Source organism: Chelon labrosus (assembly GCF_963514085.1).
Source record: "Chelon labrosus genome assembly, chromosome: 23".
NCBI classification, from domain to species: domain Eukaryota; kingdom Metazoa; phylum Chordata; class Actinopteri; order Mugiliformes; family Mugilidae; genus Chelon; species Chelon labrosus.
This window is the reverse complement of record NC_140356.1, coordinates 3,330,441-3,345,590: the sequence shown is the minus strand read 5'-3', so window position 1 is coordinate 3,345,590 and position 15,150 is coordinate 3,330,441. Positions and strand designations below refer to the sequence as shown.

Below are 15,150 nucleotides of genomic sequence, written 5' to 3'. Positions count from 1 at the left end.
TGTAGCAAATGATACCTTAAATGACATTTATAATTTTAATTTAGCCTCACTAAATGAATAAATGTGGTCCTCTGTGGCTTTTGAGAGGCTTTCCAAGGTCCAAAAACAACCTCCTGATGATTTCATCAGTCATCAGTGTCCGATGTTGGTAGATTAATCAATATTATGTCCAATGGCAGTACAAATAGCATATTTGTTTGGCTAAACCCCAGCCTGGAAGCCACACCAACTTTCCTCCTCCACAAATGTTTGTGAAAGTTGGTCTTGAACCACTACATTAGGAAGTAATCCTGCTCCAGCAAAGATGGGTGGGGCCAATCAAATCGTTTGGGTGGGCTTTATGCTAATACTGGGCAGATGTGCGCACACACACACACTATATTATAGTAAATAAAATGAATCTGGTTCATATGTAGACTGCTCATCAGTCATTTTCCAATTTCCATATCTGTTCCCTGTGGTGGACCAGCCAACCAGTCCTCACAATTCTCAGCCAAAAGAGTAGAGATGCTGTTGCTATGGCAAGTTTCCCACAGTAGCAAACACTCGGGCAATTTGCCTCCTAAAATTGAAGAGTAACTTGGCTGAAAGCTTCTCCCTCCGTTATGTTGTTCTCAGCTCACCTGTTGCCATGGCAGCCTCCATATTTCCTACAAAATTGAGCAAACCCCGTCAAAGCAGCCGTACGTCGTTGTTGTTTTTAAGCAGTTTAGAGAAAAGCTGGAAGATTGGATTGTTTTGAGGGAGTTTTCGCTTTAATTGAACCTGTTTTTAATCCGTGTGGGTTGACGTGTGGTGTTGCAGGTACCTGCAATGAAGAACAGCTCCTTTTTGAAGGAGAGGCAGCTTCAGCGATGCATTAAACATGACCGGGATGAGAAGTGATTGCAGTGTCTCAACACTGAGCGTCTACAGCGATCGAATCATGTTTATCAATTGATGTTTTCAGGTTCAGACTTACTTCTACATGGATATAAGGATACGGTGATCATTTTCCTTTGCTTCCATTTAAAAACAAGTCCGTCAATCATAGGAACACTGACACGGTACCTCAGTGAAACTACATTACTAGAGGAGCTGTTAATATGAGGAAGAAGAAAGAATTTAATGGAGTGTTATTTATTGTTTTAGTCTCACTTTCATCTCCATTATTGTGCCTGTCATGCGATGCATATTGTGCTTCAGGTGATATTGATTGTTTTCATTCTGTGTGGCGTGTTGAAGACATGGAAAGACTTTCAGTCTAACAGCAGACAGCTCTTCCTGCCTCAGTCTATTTACTTTTTCAGTCCCTTTATTCTTTCTCTCGCTCTCTTTCTCTCTCTTGTCTGTGATCCGTGATGCAGAATGAGATCACTGCAGCTCCAGTGTTTTTTTTTTTTTTTTTAAAAGGCAAATACCCCAGACACACTGCAGTGGGGCGTGAGTCTCCCACAACTTCAGCCATAGACATGAACACACAGCCTCTGACATTCATCCAGATAGAGCTAGGGGTAGATTTGGACATGAAAAGATATATGGTAGACGTTTGCATCGAGGCAAATAATTTGTCAATTGTTTTACCTTCTTCAAAAGTATGGTCTTTTCCTCCTCCCAATTCTAACATATCCTTTTCATTTCCTATCATTTTAGTCCTTTCAGTTTGAACTTCCTATCAAGTAGTTTACTTGGAACAGTTCAGAATATGTATGGCCTCATTGAGGTAAGACAAACTGAAGGTTGTGTTTCCTCTTGCAGCCACATTAAATATTAAAATCTTTGAGCGTTTAAATGAGCATCAGTGTGGCAGAGCTCCAACTATTTTTTTTGGACCATCTTCCAGAAATGCAATTGTATTTTCCCGGCAGTCAGGGAGCACCTCACTTATAATGAGCAGTTATGGATAGGAGGCAGTGGAAATGTCAAGGCTCAGTACCCTAATGATGTGACATTAATCTAGAAACAAAAAGGACACCAGAGGGCATTGATTTTGGATGAGTTGATTAGCAGATGGGCACAGCAGAGCTCTGCTGTGAGACTGGGCACTGACCTTGTCAGCCCCAGTGGCATCTGTGAACAGTGTCATCATTACAGGGTAACAGAAACCAAAATTGCCAACTGATTTTCACCCTTCTGACTTATTTCTTGAAGCTTTCCCTCTTAAAGGAGAACACATTCAGTCCACTGAGGAAATACACAGCAGAAGCGTTTTGTAATGCTGCTGTAGTGCTTGTATAGCCTACAATACTTAGTGTTAAAGTATTCATCCCATTGGATGTTTTACCCCTTTTGTTTCTTTTATAAATGGAATTATTATCAATAAGTTATATGCAAATTAATTCAAAATGTGTAATACAAAAGTGTTCATTTCTGGCGACCCTTCTTCTGTAGTCAATATTTAAATGGTGCTCTTTTGGCCGTAATCACATCACTTATTCTCTGTGGATGGGTCTCAATCAAGCTTGAACATCTGAAGCATGCAATACTGTTCTGTCAGGTTGCACAGGGCTCCTGGATGAACAGAAATTTCCAAGTTCAACCAAAGATTTTGTATTATATATATCTCATATAGAAATCTTGGCTTTGACTCCAGAGCATTCACCTTGTTGTTGGTAAACTCTGCCTGTTTGGCTTTCGCTGTATGCTTTTGGTTTTTGTGTTGCTGGAAAAATAAATCTTCTCCAAAGTCGTAGTTCTCTGAGAAGCATCTCCGCATTATGATGCTGCCTCCACCATGCTTCACTGTGGGGATGATTGTCTCTATGGCTTAACTGTAGCCAGGAATACTGGTTAACCTATGGCTTGACCTTCATATTGCAGCCACTTGAGACACAACGACCGCACTCGAGTGACGTCCATTAGACTAATTGTGAGACTTCTAGCACCAGTTGTCTGGACCTCTGTTGAATTAGGTCACTTAAAAGGGGAGAATACTTGCGCCGTCACTTATTGTATGTTGAAACAGTTTTCACTTTGACAGTAAGAATTATTTTTTTTTTGTAAATTCTTGTCAAAAATCCAAATTATGTCTATGATTCCATTTATTAAAGCTAATTTCCAAGGAAAGGCACTTCTCATGTTAAGTATACTACAGCAGGCCTGGATACGTTCAATGTCTTTCATTTCATCAGCCTGCTAAGCTGTGCTTTGACACCTCCCACTGTGTGAAGAATCCTTCATGCTGAAAACAAAGAAATGTGTGCCAACACTAAAGCACACTCACACATTTCTACTGTGTGTGAAATACACATTCCAGATTCCTTTTTCTTAATTTTTTTTTTAGCCTTAAATCTTTGTCATTGTCCTAAGGCGAAGGAAGACTTGTCAAAATGATATTGCAACGCTCCGTGCTAAGCCCATTCGTAAACCAAGGTACTGTTATTATTGAGTTCATGTGGGCTGTTTAGATTCCACATGAATGATGCTTCAAAACCTGTTGGATAATTTTAGATCATCAAGGCTTCTGGTAATGAAGAAGAGGTTCAGAGTGCCTGTCCAAGACTAGTTATGACTAATTACACATGATTTGAACAACCTGTAGTCAGTTTTGTGTCTATGTAAAGCCAACACATTTGAAAGTTCTTCAGAGACCAAAATGGCTAAAACAAGGAACCTAACGGAGGAAACACGCCTGAAGATACAGATTCTCAGCCAGGAAGGGTACAGCTACTGACAGATAGCCAGGAAGTGCAGATGCAGTCCTTCAGCAGTTGGATACATTCTGCAGAAATACAGTCGAACAGCTTGGAAGACAAACCAAGATCTGCGCGTCCAAGTGTTTCCTCAGCAAGAAATGACCGCATCCTGACCTGCATGTGCAGGGAAAACTGCCGAATGACATCACAGGAGCTTCGGCAGCAGTTGTCAAACCAAACTGTGTCCAGTGTTCCACCCGCACTGTACGTGGCCGACTTTTAGATCATGGCTTAAGGTCCTACAAGGCTGTCAAGAAACCCCTGATCAATGAGAGACAGAGGTTAGCCTGGCGCAGTCAGGAACTGGAGATTCTGTGGTCAGATGAGTCCAGTTTCCAGCTTTATCTTCCTCCTGCTAATGTGAGGGTACGTAGAAGGCCAGGCGAAGCATTACCTCCAGCATGTACAGTACCTACTGTCAAGCATGACGGTGTCATGGTTTAGGATGCATGAGTGCTGTTGGTGTTGGTCATTTTCAAAAGCTCTGTTTCAAAGCGTAAACCGACAATGCTGAGAACCGACAATGCTGAGAACCGACAATGCTGAGAACCGACATATTGAAACCGTCAAGAATGTAGTTTTTTCCACCGCTGTAGCAACGTCCATTTATAATTTCCTTATTTTACATCATGAATAAACTTCCGTTTTTCAGCCAAGTTAACTTTTCTGCTACAGTTTCTGCTCTGTTCTGCCACTAGCCATGACTGTTTAATTTAATTATGGTTCATTTCATTTCATTTACTTAAAGTGTCTATCTTGTTATGCTAGTTAGACGATTGTCCTTGTATTGTGCTGTCTGTACTCGTGCCATGGTAACACACTGAGGCGAATAGAGAAGTGGCACCTTTAAGTGTTTCAGATTAAAATGGGACACTTCATCACGTGGACCACATTCATTTTATCTGACCTTGATTGTAAATTGGTTGACTAATAAGCTTGTACATTAATGAGTTCAGTTATTCAGTTATCATGCTTCTACTTGAAAGTCTAACAATAGATTTGATTCTACTTTAGTCTGATTGGTATTTACCATAGTCAAATAACCAGCTGATCACAATTTTTTAGCATTATCAAACTCTTGATTTTGTTAAATGTTTGATGACGGAAGGGTTAAAAAAAAATCTAGCGTGTTACTTTAAGAACAGCTCGAAGCAACATTATTTTCTCGTGCAAACACTGGGCTTTATATGATTTTTATTAGCTTAATTAGTCTGTAATCTTTTCCTATTTCCTCTCTCTGAGTTGAGATGGGAGAAAGGAACGATGCAGCCTCTTGTGGCTTGCCCTAGAGGGTGAATTGCCTTTGCGTTGTTTCCCAGCTGAAGTTGGCATGGAGATGTTCTTGTCAAGGAGGCACAGATGGCCTGGTGAGACGTCTAATGTACGTCTGAAACCAGACCAGCATTGAAACTAATAAGGCAGCACTCGTGAAGCTGGATAGACATATTAAGTGGCCCTGTTTTCTTGATGTGTGTCCCTGTGATAGCTTATTGAGAGCTTTAAATCATTTAGACTTACATTGCATTGTGCTTCTGTCACAATTATACAGCCTTAATGATAATCAATAAAAATAAGTTGATATGATTTATATGGACTTCATTTGTGTGAATGAGCTACTGCTGGTCACTGGAATCTTTTATGTAAGGGGTAGGAAGTTTAACTTATTTAATTTTTTCACGAGGTCTCTGAAGTAGCTACAGTAAGTGGTCATGACCAAGCTAAGCATGCATCTCCTCTGAGTGAATGGTTGTTGACCTGTGGATGCACAGAAAATCCAGACATCCAAGGTGACTGCAGAATAAAACCGAAGTATGCAGCAACAGTATCTAAAAAGAATGCCACTGTATTTTTCTTTACAAAAGCAAAAGGAATGGTAACATAAGACACTTTCCCTAATGGCAAATACCTCATCTGGAAATGAAACCAGGCAGTTGTTCCTTCACACTCACAGCTGAATACTGAAGACCTTTAGATAGGAGACAGAACCTTTAAAATATTTATAGGATCTCTGTCACCTTGAGACCGCCGGTGTCACCAGCTGCTATGATCTCAACGGGGGATCTGTTGCTGAGTTTAGAAACTAGAATTGGAGCTCAGATGAAGACAGGGAAGTTTTTATCTTGCTCATTTTGCCATTTATAGAAGCAAAGATACATTTCAGCAAAGGTGATGGTCTGAATTGACATTTCTTTGTTTCAGATCCACTTCTCACGCCCACACTGTTCCAGCCAAGCTGCAGATTGAAACCGGGAACCTCCAATTTATCTTAACATTTGAGCTCAGTGCTGATTAAGCACCTGTAGCACTGTTGCCTTCCAGATCCTTTGGCTTACTATCAGTTGCTTTGAAGGACAGTGTGCTCCTGTGACTGACATTATGTAACGGGATTCCGGTTGGCTAGTCAGACGTTTGGACTTGAAAAAAGTGCAGGAGGAGTCATGAAAGCGGAAATAAAAGCACAGACAGCAAATGAGGGGCTGCAAACAAATTATTTTAACCGTTGACTTCTTTTGATACATTTGTAAAATGTAACTTTTTTAAGCCCAAAGACAGACATATGCTTTACAATTATTAAAAGGACAAAAGCAGCAAATTCTGAATGAGTATGAAAAGCAGTCCTCCTTTTCTTTCTTTTTGTTTAAGAGGTATTTGGGAAGTATTTGGAAAGATTTGTTTTAGATCCCTGTTTCTGAACAAGACAGCGGTAGTCACGCTGATGGAGCCGCTCTGCTGCTTGGATTTAGCATCCATACTGAAGCTTTTCCTTTTGCTTAGGATTAGGCAGACTAGATTCTTAAGTCGATGCTTCCTACCCAGCAAAGTTTAAATGCCACTCTGGAGGCAGTGTTTTGTTTATTTCGGACCAAGAGCTGGTTCTTTAGCTGTCGGAAGGTGATGAACTGGTTTGAGGTTTGGCACTGGTTCTGACCCTGCTCTGGTGGAGAAAAAACCTGAAGTACCCGAAGTCATCTCCCAATAAGGTCTGATTTAACCAGATAATTAAATAATTAACGATAATTTAATTAGTGATCAGTGAATTATCTTGCTTTACTAAAATTACCTTCTCAATACTTTGCTGCTCTTCGAATTCTGTAATGTGTAACCACAGGTGTCCCTGAATCTACCAGGCCTGAAATGATTAAGACTACAACTCGAGGAAAAAAAAAACAAAAAAAAATAGGGAAAATACTTGGTTTTCTAAATCCCACATGCAGGGACACATGCAGATGTCAGGGAAGAGTGTTCAGTTTGATCAAGCATCTAGGCTGCATGTACAAACGTACGTACGTATGATCAGAAGGTGCACTGCAGCTACCACTTTCAGGTATGCAACAGTGCACACACTCTTCTAAAGATGCATCATGTAAACTGCCGGAGGAAGGAATGCCGGATCACATATCTGTTTGTAACTTGTGTTCACACTGCAAAGAAACTGGTCTGGCGGGAGATTGCAAGCGGGCTGAGACCACACTCTCTAGTCAGACTCATCTCAGTTGATTTGTTCTAGGACAGACTGTGACTTCTTTGTTCACGCCGACCCAAACAAACTGACCTGGTGGAAAAACGGTTCCTGTTTCAACCGAGGCGTGAAAGCACCCATAGTTTCTTCAGTTGTCATGTAACAAAACAATTTTGTGTTTGTTTTGATGAAAGTCCTCACACTGGCGAAGCTTCAGCAATACCATCCAAATAATCCAAAACTCACCAAGTAGTTGCACATTCATTTCTGCCGTTCAACTGAATGATCAGTCACCTTATCATTTCAGCTCTTCACTCATTTAAAACACTACTACCTTTTTTTCTCCCCTTGCATCCAGCACCATTAAATCCCAAAGCTTGCTTATACAAGATTTGGACCAGTTTAAGCTGAGCACTCCTACTCATTGTTGTCCCATTGAGTGCCCGGTTGACATTTGAAAATCACAGGATTAGAGGAATGAAAAGGTCCACACTAATCCCTCCTCCTCCACAGTGCCTCTTTAAAGTGTCTTTTTGTGAAAGCCATGCGGAGGCCACTGATAGGCCTTGGGAACCCTTGTCGGTATCCTCTCTGATTGAAAGCCCTGTTTCTGTATAGCATGCACCTGCAGTGAAAGTAGACAGCACTTTGCTTGTCTGCTTCTCAGACGAGTTTCCAGGTCCATTTCCTGATGTTATAATTTTTATCTGTTACAGGTTTCGAAAGAGGGAAGGAGGACCTCTTGCCTCTGCCTTTGAAAGAGGACTCACATTCCATATCTAAGAGCAAGGTAAGAAAAATCCCTCCTCTGGGTTGATGTGCTGTGATGGTTGGAAGGAATGATTGGGCGCTTTGGTGCTCGTGTTGTAATGAGATCAGAGAATCTGGGAATTAGTGCACGTCTTCTTTTCCTTTTGCCTCCGGCGTGAGATAGCCTACATTGAGATGACTCACAAATCATACACACTGTACCCCATCAAACATTTATCGGCTAAAATTCAAACGAGGCTCCTCTTTCAAGCCGGCTGAGTGCGGAGGAGGCCCGTCTAGCTTATCTGTCGAGGTCCGCGTCAAATATGTTTGTCACAGTAAATGTGGGTGTCTGAGTCACCGCAGAGGCGCCTTCACCGTGCGGGAATCCTGTTAAGTATTTGTTGGAATTTCTGAGGATGTGACAAGGTCTTCATTGCAGAGTTTCAAAAACAGTTTATCAGCAAGGCTTCATGAAACCCAAGCAGAGAGAATCCTGATCTGTGGACATTTCATCTTTTAGATTCCGCTTTCAAAAACATCCACTGTCTTGCTAAGAAGCATAATAGAGCCATGGCCATTTTTCCAGCAATCTTCACACTAATCAGTCAGAGGAAACTCTGCGGGTTTACTGGATAAAAGACAGATTTGTAAGCTAAGATTTAAGCTTTGGTGCTTACTAACGTGTGCCTTCCATCTTTCTTCAAACCTTCCTGGGGGCATATAAGGCCTTAAATAACTCTGCTGTAGCATCCACATACACACACACACACACACACTCCCCGTCTCTCTCCACTTTAAATCACTCCAATTGGCTTGAGAAGGGATCTGGCAGAGACTCACCTGCACTGGCATTTATAGGTCTAATTTCACTAACTGAGCTAAGTCGGGATACCAGGGACACAAACAAGCTCACAAGGAAAAAGACAATCTCCTCTTGAGGTTGTTTTCCATTACAGTTGCAGCTGTTTCCTAATATATTTGTGAATCAAGCTAATGTAATGTCCTCAGTTCAGTAATCTCTGATGATTATAACATTTTTAGTAATAGAATTGTCATTTAGAGGGAACATTTTGTTGCCAAGATTACTTTTAGTCATTTAATGGATGTTCCTATCCGGAGCAGCTTACACGAGTTCAACATTAAACACACTAAAATTCCCGGGGACTGTTGGACAGTATGCTCACAATATAGTGAACATGGCTAGATTTAAGAATAATAGAGATATTGATTGTTCAGAGCTAAACCATCTTTATTTTGTCGGGCTTGTTTTCTCTTCCTGTCTTTCCACAGTCTGAAACAAAGCTGTACAATGGCTCAGACAAGGATGTGTCAGCGTCTGGGGGAAAGCTCACCAAGAAGGAGTCCCTTAAGGTAAGTGAGCTTAAAGCAGCTTAGATCTGGTGTATCCGGATGCTAATTCTCAACACAGGCACAAGAAGACTTAAAAATACTGGGGGCGGTGTTACTTATGTCTTAAATGCTGCAGCTTGTCAACCGCTATCATTTCACAGTGTTTGTGTGTACAAGGTGCAAGTCATCATATATGAAATACTGTGTATTTCTTACTACTGTGTCACCACAACAGGATAAGCACAGGATAGATTATGTTTAAAGGGGTAAATAAAATGTAAATATTCATCAAAGCACCAGGTGCTGTGCTAACGGAGACACGGAGGAGTGTGAATTCACTCTTTATTATTTGCTGCAGGATGGAATTCAGTGAGAAGCCGTGTTTTTTTTGAAAATGAACATTCACAGCTGATGTGTTGCTCCCTGCAGGTGCAGAAGAAGAACTACAGGGAGGAAAAGAAGAGGGCGACCAAGGAGCTGCTCAGCACCATCACAGATCCCTCTGTCATCGTCATGGCTGACTGGCTTAAGGTGGGGCAACCAACAGTATCAGTTGTCTTCCTCTACATGTGCTTGAGTCGCTATTTGTCCTTACTCTTGTTATAAAACATTGTCTCAAATCATTTTTGCGTTCACGATATCTGGTAAAGTGAGAATCATGCCCTGATTAATATAAAACAAGTTCCATATTTTGGACTCAAAATCTTGATTAGTATGTGTGTACTTATCTGTCTCCATAATCAATGAGTAAGGGATAATGCCCGACGAGGTGTCCATTAACAGAAATTAATGGACGACGCGGAGGCGTGAACCGTCCGACGCGAAGCCATTAATTTCTGTTAATTGACACCTTGAAGGGCATTATCCCGCTTATACCATGGTCACTTACGAAAGAAAGAAATATTTAATCAATTAATAATACTTTAACGTGTTTTAGAGTTAAAATCGTGAGGGTTTTTTTATTTTTACAAGTCGAGCGCACTATTTAATATCGCCCGTATGCAGGCGTTGGCCACAGCGACCCGACTGCAGCAGTTGATCAGTGATGGGAAGTGAGATGATGGCTTAACCTTACGTTATGTGATACGAAGTATCATTTCAGAACGCCAGTGCTTCTTGTGTGTGTCCAGAGGATGATGCGAAATTTTGTTTCAAAGAATCAAAGTTCACAGATAGTTTCCTAAATCGTTTTCTTTGTGTTTATCTCGTCCTTGTCATCCTCTAATTCGTTCAATTCCTCCGGTGTCACCTCCTTGTGTCGCTTCCCCTTTTTCTTTTCATATTCTCTTCTCTCTTTTTCTTCTGCTGCATCCCAGTCTTCAAAGTTGTCAAACTCACCAAATAAGTTAAAAGAAATGATAAAATCACTCATGTTTTGTCTGTCTTGCTGTTGCGATGAATAAACTGTGAAATAACGTTGAGTCTCCGTTGCCATGGTTACCATCTAGCGTTTGAGCCAGCGCAATAATTTAGAACTGTCATCAGGCAATTTGACGGAACGTCTTTCCTAGGTGTACATTATCACTTTTTAACCTACACCCTCCAGCCAATCAGAATCGAGTATTCACCCAGACCATGGTATAAGAGAAATGAATCTATGGCATCAGTAAGTGTAAACATTGTCACCCTGTAGGCTATGTTAGTTAGCATACTAATGCTGACAGATATTAAAACAGAAAAAATATTCATTCATCAATTTTCTGTAACCGCTTGTCCTCTGGAGGGTCGCGGGGGGGCTGGAGCCTATCCCAGCTGTTGTCACTGAGCAAGAGGCAGGGTACACCCTGGACAGGTCTCCAGTCTATCGCAAGGCTAACACAGAGAGACAGACAACCATCCAACCAACAGCTCAAATCTGTCCTCTATTCTCCTCGTATTGTCTCTGAATTACAAAGTTACAGCAAGTTCTTCTTCTGCATTTCTGCCAACTATTATGCTAGTGTGTGGATCAGTGGATTTACCACAAGTCATTGCACTGCAGTTTTGTTCACATCTCCTTCCCCGTGAGATCACGTGGGGATTAGCTCTCTTTGATCTGTCACAATGTTCTAAATGATATCCTGCTGCGCCGTTATTTTCAAATCTTGTTGAGTGCCAGTTTGAGATTAGAGAGAAAAATATCTGTGAAATTCCTCATTAAATGTGCGATGCAACCTGGATTTAAACCTCCTGCAATCAGAGCTCAGCTTACTCAGAAAGTAACTTCGCTTTGACATTTCTCTGTAAACGTGTGCCTCCAGATCCGCGGCACATTAAAGAGCTGGACCAAGCTGTGGTGTGTGCTGAAACCAGGCGTCCTGCTCATCTACAAAACTCACAAAAACGGACAATGGGTGGGAACGGTGCTGCTCAACGCCTGCGAGCTGATCGAGAGGCCCTCCAAGAAGGACGGCTTCTGCTTCAAGCTCTTTCACCCACTGGAGCAATCCATCTGGGCCGTCAAGGTCAGAATATATCTGGAGATGTATCTGTGACTTTCACAAGCACTGAGGCTCACATGTAAATTCTGCAATGTCTTTCATAAGTAGTTTCTCAGCATTTGTATTATTGAATGGGGATGTTTAGCTATTCGTCTTTAGAAAATGTTATCTAACAAAGCACATTTATGAGTCATCAATGCTCGTCATCAATTAATGATTTGGAACAAATCTAAAATGTCATCGAAATATCTTACCACTCCCAGCAGCTTAAGAGGTATATGGCCACAGCTACAAAGTACTGACGTGTCAGCAAGTGAAAGGAATAGAAGGCGCTGACGTGAATCTCTAATGACTAAAGTGCCAGCCTGATTATTTTTTCAACAGTATTAAGGGTAACATTAAACTGCTGTTACACCACTGCCAAAAAGACACTTTAATAAAACTAGACTGCCTCTTGTGCAGTTATTTTAGAATGACCAGTGAAGACGAAAAAGCATGGGGTATTGCTCTAAAAACAAGAACCAGCACATATCCATTTATCTCCTGTAGTGGATATTTTCAATCCTCAAAGCTGTCTGTCATATTCCTTTCCCTGTGAAAGTGTAACAGTGACTTCATCTAGTCCATGACCTACATAAAGTGTAGAGCTCAGAAACATTACTATTCCGTAACATTTTGGAAAATACTCTACTAAGAGTTAGCAACAAAAGAGATAATTTAAATAATTCTCTATGTGCTACACACGAAGCTTTTATTAGTAGCAGGGTGTCTTCGCTTACCGCTAATAACAGTGGATCATGCTAATATCCGTCTCTTATATTGTGTATTACTATTTATCCTGTGGAGACTCGCTGGGGGCTGGAGCCTATCCCAGCTGTCACTTAGCAAGCTGATCACAGGGCTAATAATTTAGAATCACCAGTTAACCTAATAAGCATGTCTGGAGAAAACTCCCACACGGACAAAGAAAGGCCTCAGCCGGCCGGCAGCTTCTGACCTTTGACCTTCTTGCTGTGAGGCAACTGTACACATCACTGCACCACATCATAAGTTCAAAACACATTGTTTGTTTAATAATTACAAAGAGCAATGTATAAAACAGACAACTCCAAATCTTTCTAAACCATATGAATATATGCCAATCAGCCACAGCATTATAACCACTGACAGGAGAAGTAAATAATATTGACCATCTTGTGACAATTCAATGTTCTGCTGGGTATGTTCTTTGGACCTGGCATTCATGTGGATGGTACTTAGACATGTACCACCCACCTAGACCAGACCAGACACCCCCACCCCATAGCAATGACACTCCTTGATGGCAGCAGCCATCCCCAGCAGGATGCAGCCTGACACAGACACACACACAAAAACAGTTTAGGAACAACTAAAAAAAACATGAAGAACAGCACAAGGTGTTGACCTGGCCTCCAAATTCACTAGATCCCAAACTGATCAAGTATCTGTGGGATGATCCACAGAGGCCCCTCCCCTCAACCCACATGACCACAAGGCCCCCACTAACAACATTCTGTTACCAGACACCACAGGACACCCTCAGAAAAGGCCCATGTCCATTCTGTGAATTGGAGGCAAAAGGGAGACCTGCACAATATTAGGAAAGTGGTCATAATGTTATGCCTGATTGGTGTATATAATCCACAGAAACCATATGAAGCCACACAAGTGTTATCGTTGTATTTTATTCCATGTAGACTTGAGGTCACACTAGTTCTTTCTCTGTTTTCAGCCTTTATGCTAAGCTAAGCTAATCGGCTGCTGGCTATAGTTTAATATTTACATTAGAATGGTATCGGTTCTCTCATTTGACATTTTGTCAACATGAGTACAAACAAGCATATTCTCAATATGTTAATCACAACAGATTACTCTATATTGTTATGGAAAAAGTGTCTGACCTTATTAATCAGATTAATAAACCCGGGAAGGAGAATAGTGCCAACGGTTTGTTACGCAGACACATGAATTAGGATGCAGACTGTTTTGCTCTCCAGTGACGAACAAAACAAAACGAACACAAACAGATAATTAGGGAGAAAAGGCATCAAAAACACAATCCTTTGTCTCCTGCAGTTCATTGAAATAGTGAACCAGATGGGGATGGTGACTGTATAATTAAGAGTACATCCTAGTTTAATTCAGGACAGACACAGAAAATTATACATCCGGCCAGTTGGCAGTGCACAGTCTCCATTTGTTCCTGCATTTTCCGCTTTGTTCAGTCGACTGCTCAGGCTGTGATTTGGTATTCATCACTGACCTCGCGCTTCAAGTGTTTGTCCGTTTTGTTTGTTTTTCTATGAAAACGCTTGAATCACAATTAATCTGTCCCGTGTTTTAGATTACAGCGTCCCTGCTCTCCCCATTGTCCTCTTCACTATTGAAATAAGCACTTCGCTCGCTCTGCATCTGTGCCCTCCGTCCCCTCTCATAATCCATTTGCATAATGACGTACTCTGGAGTTGAGATTTCATCTATTTGCATATATAAATGATTAAAAAACAAAAAAGGAGATATGAACACTGGAGTTGAAACGAGGAAAATCACAACATGGGTCTCAAAAGAAATGGAGACGGTTCAAGAAGCCAATAAAATCTCCACATCAGCCTTTAACAGTGTAATTGTTTTTAAACATGTATTCCTTCCCCTTGTCTCTCATTGTTATCAGGGTCCTAAAGGAGAAGCAGTGGGCTCTATCACGCAGCCGTTACCCAGCAGCCACCTCATCTTCCGTGCCGCCTCAGAGTCTGATGGTAAGAGACAGGCTGTCATTCACAGCTATTTCTCTGACTCCTGACTGATGGAGGACAAAAACACATAGATTTGCATAATATGGGCATCAACAAAGTGGCATTAGTTTGTTGATGCCTGTATTATGCAAATGTAGGAGTATAATATTGGATTATATCTTCTAGTGTGCGTCGATTTGTGCAAGAGGCACTCACCTTGATATCTGGTGCAGTGTGCATCATTTATCTGTTTGTTTGATGCAGAAACAAAGATATTTTGTACAGTACTTCAAAGCTACAATAGTTATTATTAGAGTAACACACCCTAATCACCACCCAAACTGCTAACATAGGTGCTTGGTCTTTTACAAGAAAGCATGTCATCAAAAATACAGTTTCTGTGGTTCTGCTGCATTGATTTTGCTGCTTTTTGTGTGTGCCTTTGAAAAGCACACTCCCTATAATGGAGTTGTCGAAATAAATAGAAACATGTGTACAACACAATTCAATACTACTGCAAACTGCAGCGTCCAAAATGGAAACACTTGTTGAATCAACAGCTCTTTCAGTTATTTGAAACTAACGCTGAACACCACAACCTTCATGAAGCTAAGATTCAATGCAGGACTGCCACATTAGAATGCATTTGCTTTGACTAATGTGCCTAATGAACTGGCAGTGAGTCTTCAGTCACACTCATAGTTCCTCTGTGTCTCTGTCCGTGGTGCTGAAACTTCCAA

At 41.2% G+C, this 15,150-nt stretch overlaps 1 protein-coding gene across 4 annotated transcripts in view; it reads left to right on the top strand.

The window, feature by feature from the left end:
* osbpl8 (oxysterol binding protein-like 8) overlaps positions 1 to 15,150 on the top strand; it is a 95,596-nt gene that overhangs the window by 66,930 nt on the left and 13,516 nt on the right. For all 4 annotated transcript variants that reach the window (XM_084573273.1, XM_084573272.1, XM_084573275.1 and 1 more), the window contains 5 exons: positions 7,851 to 7,924; positions 9,178 to 9,258; positions 9,667 to 9,768; positions 11,478 to 11,681; positions 14,350 to 14,434. In XM_084573273.1, the coding sequence (XP_084429399.1) occupies positions 7,851 to 7,924; positions 9,178 to 9,258; positions 9,667 to 9,768; positions 11,478 to 11,681; positions 14,350 to 14,434 (546 nt within the window). The remainder of the gene's footprint in view (positions 1 to 7,850; positions 7,925 to 9,177; positions 9,259 to 9,666; positions 9,769 to 11,477; positions 11,682 to 14,349; positions 14,435 to 15,150) is intronic.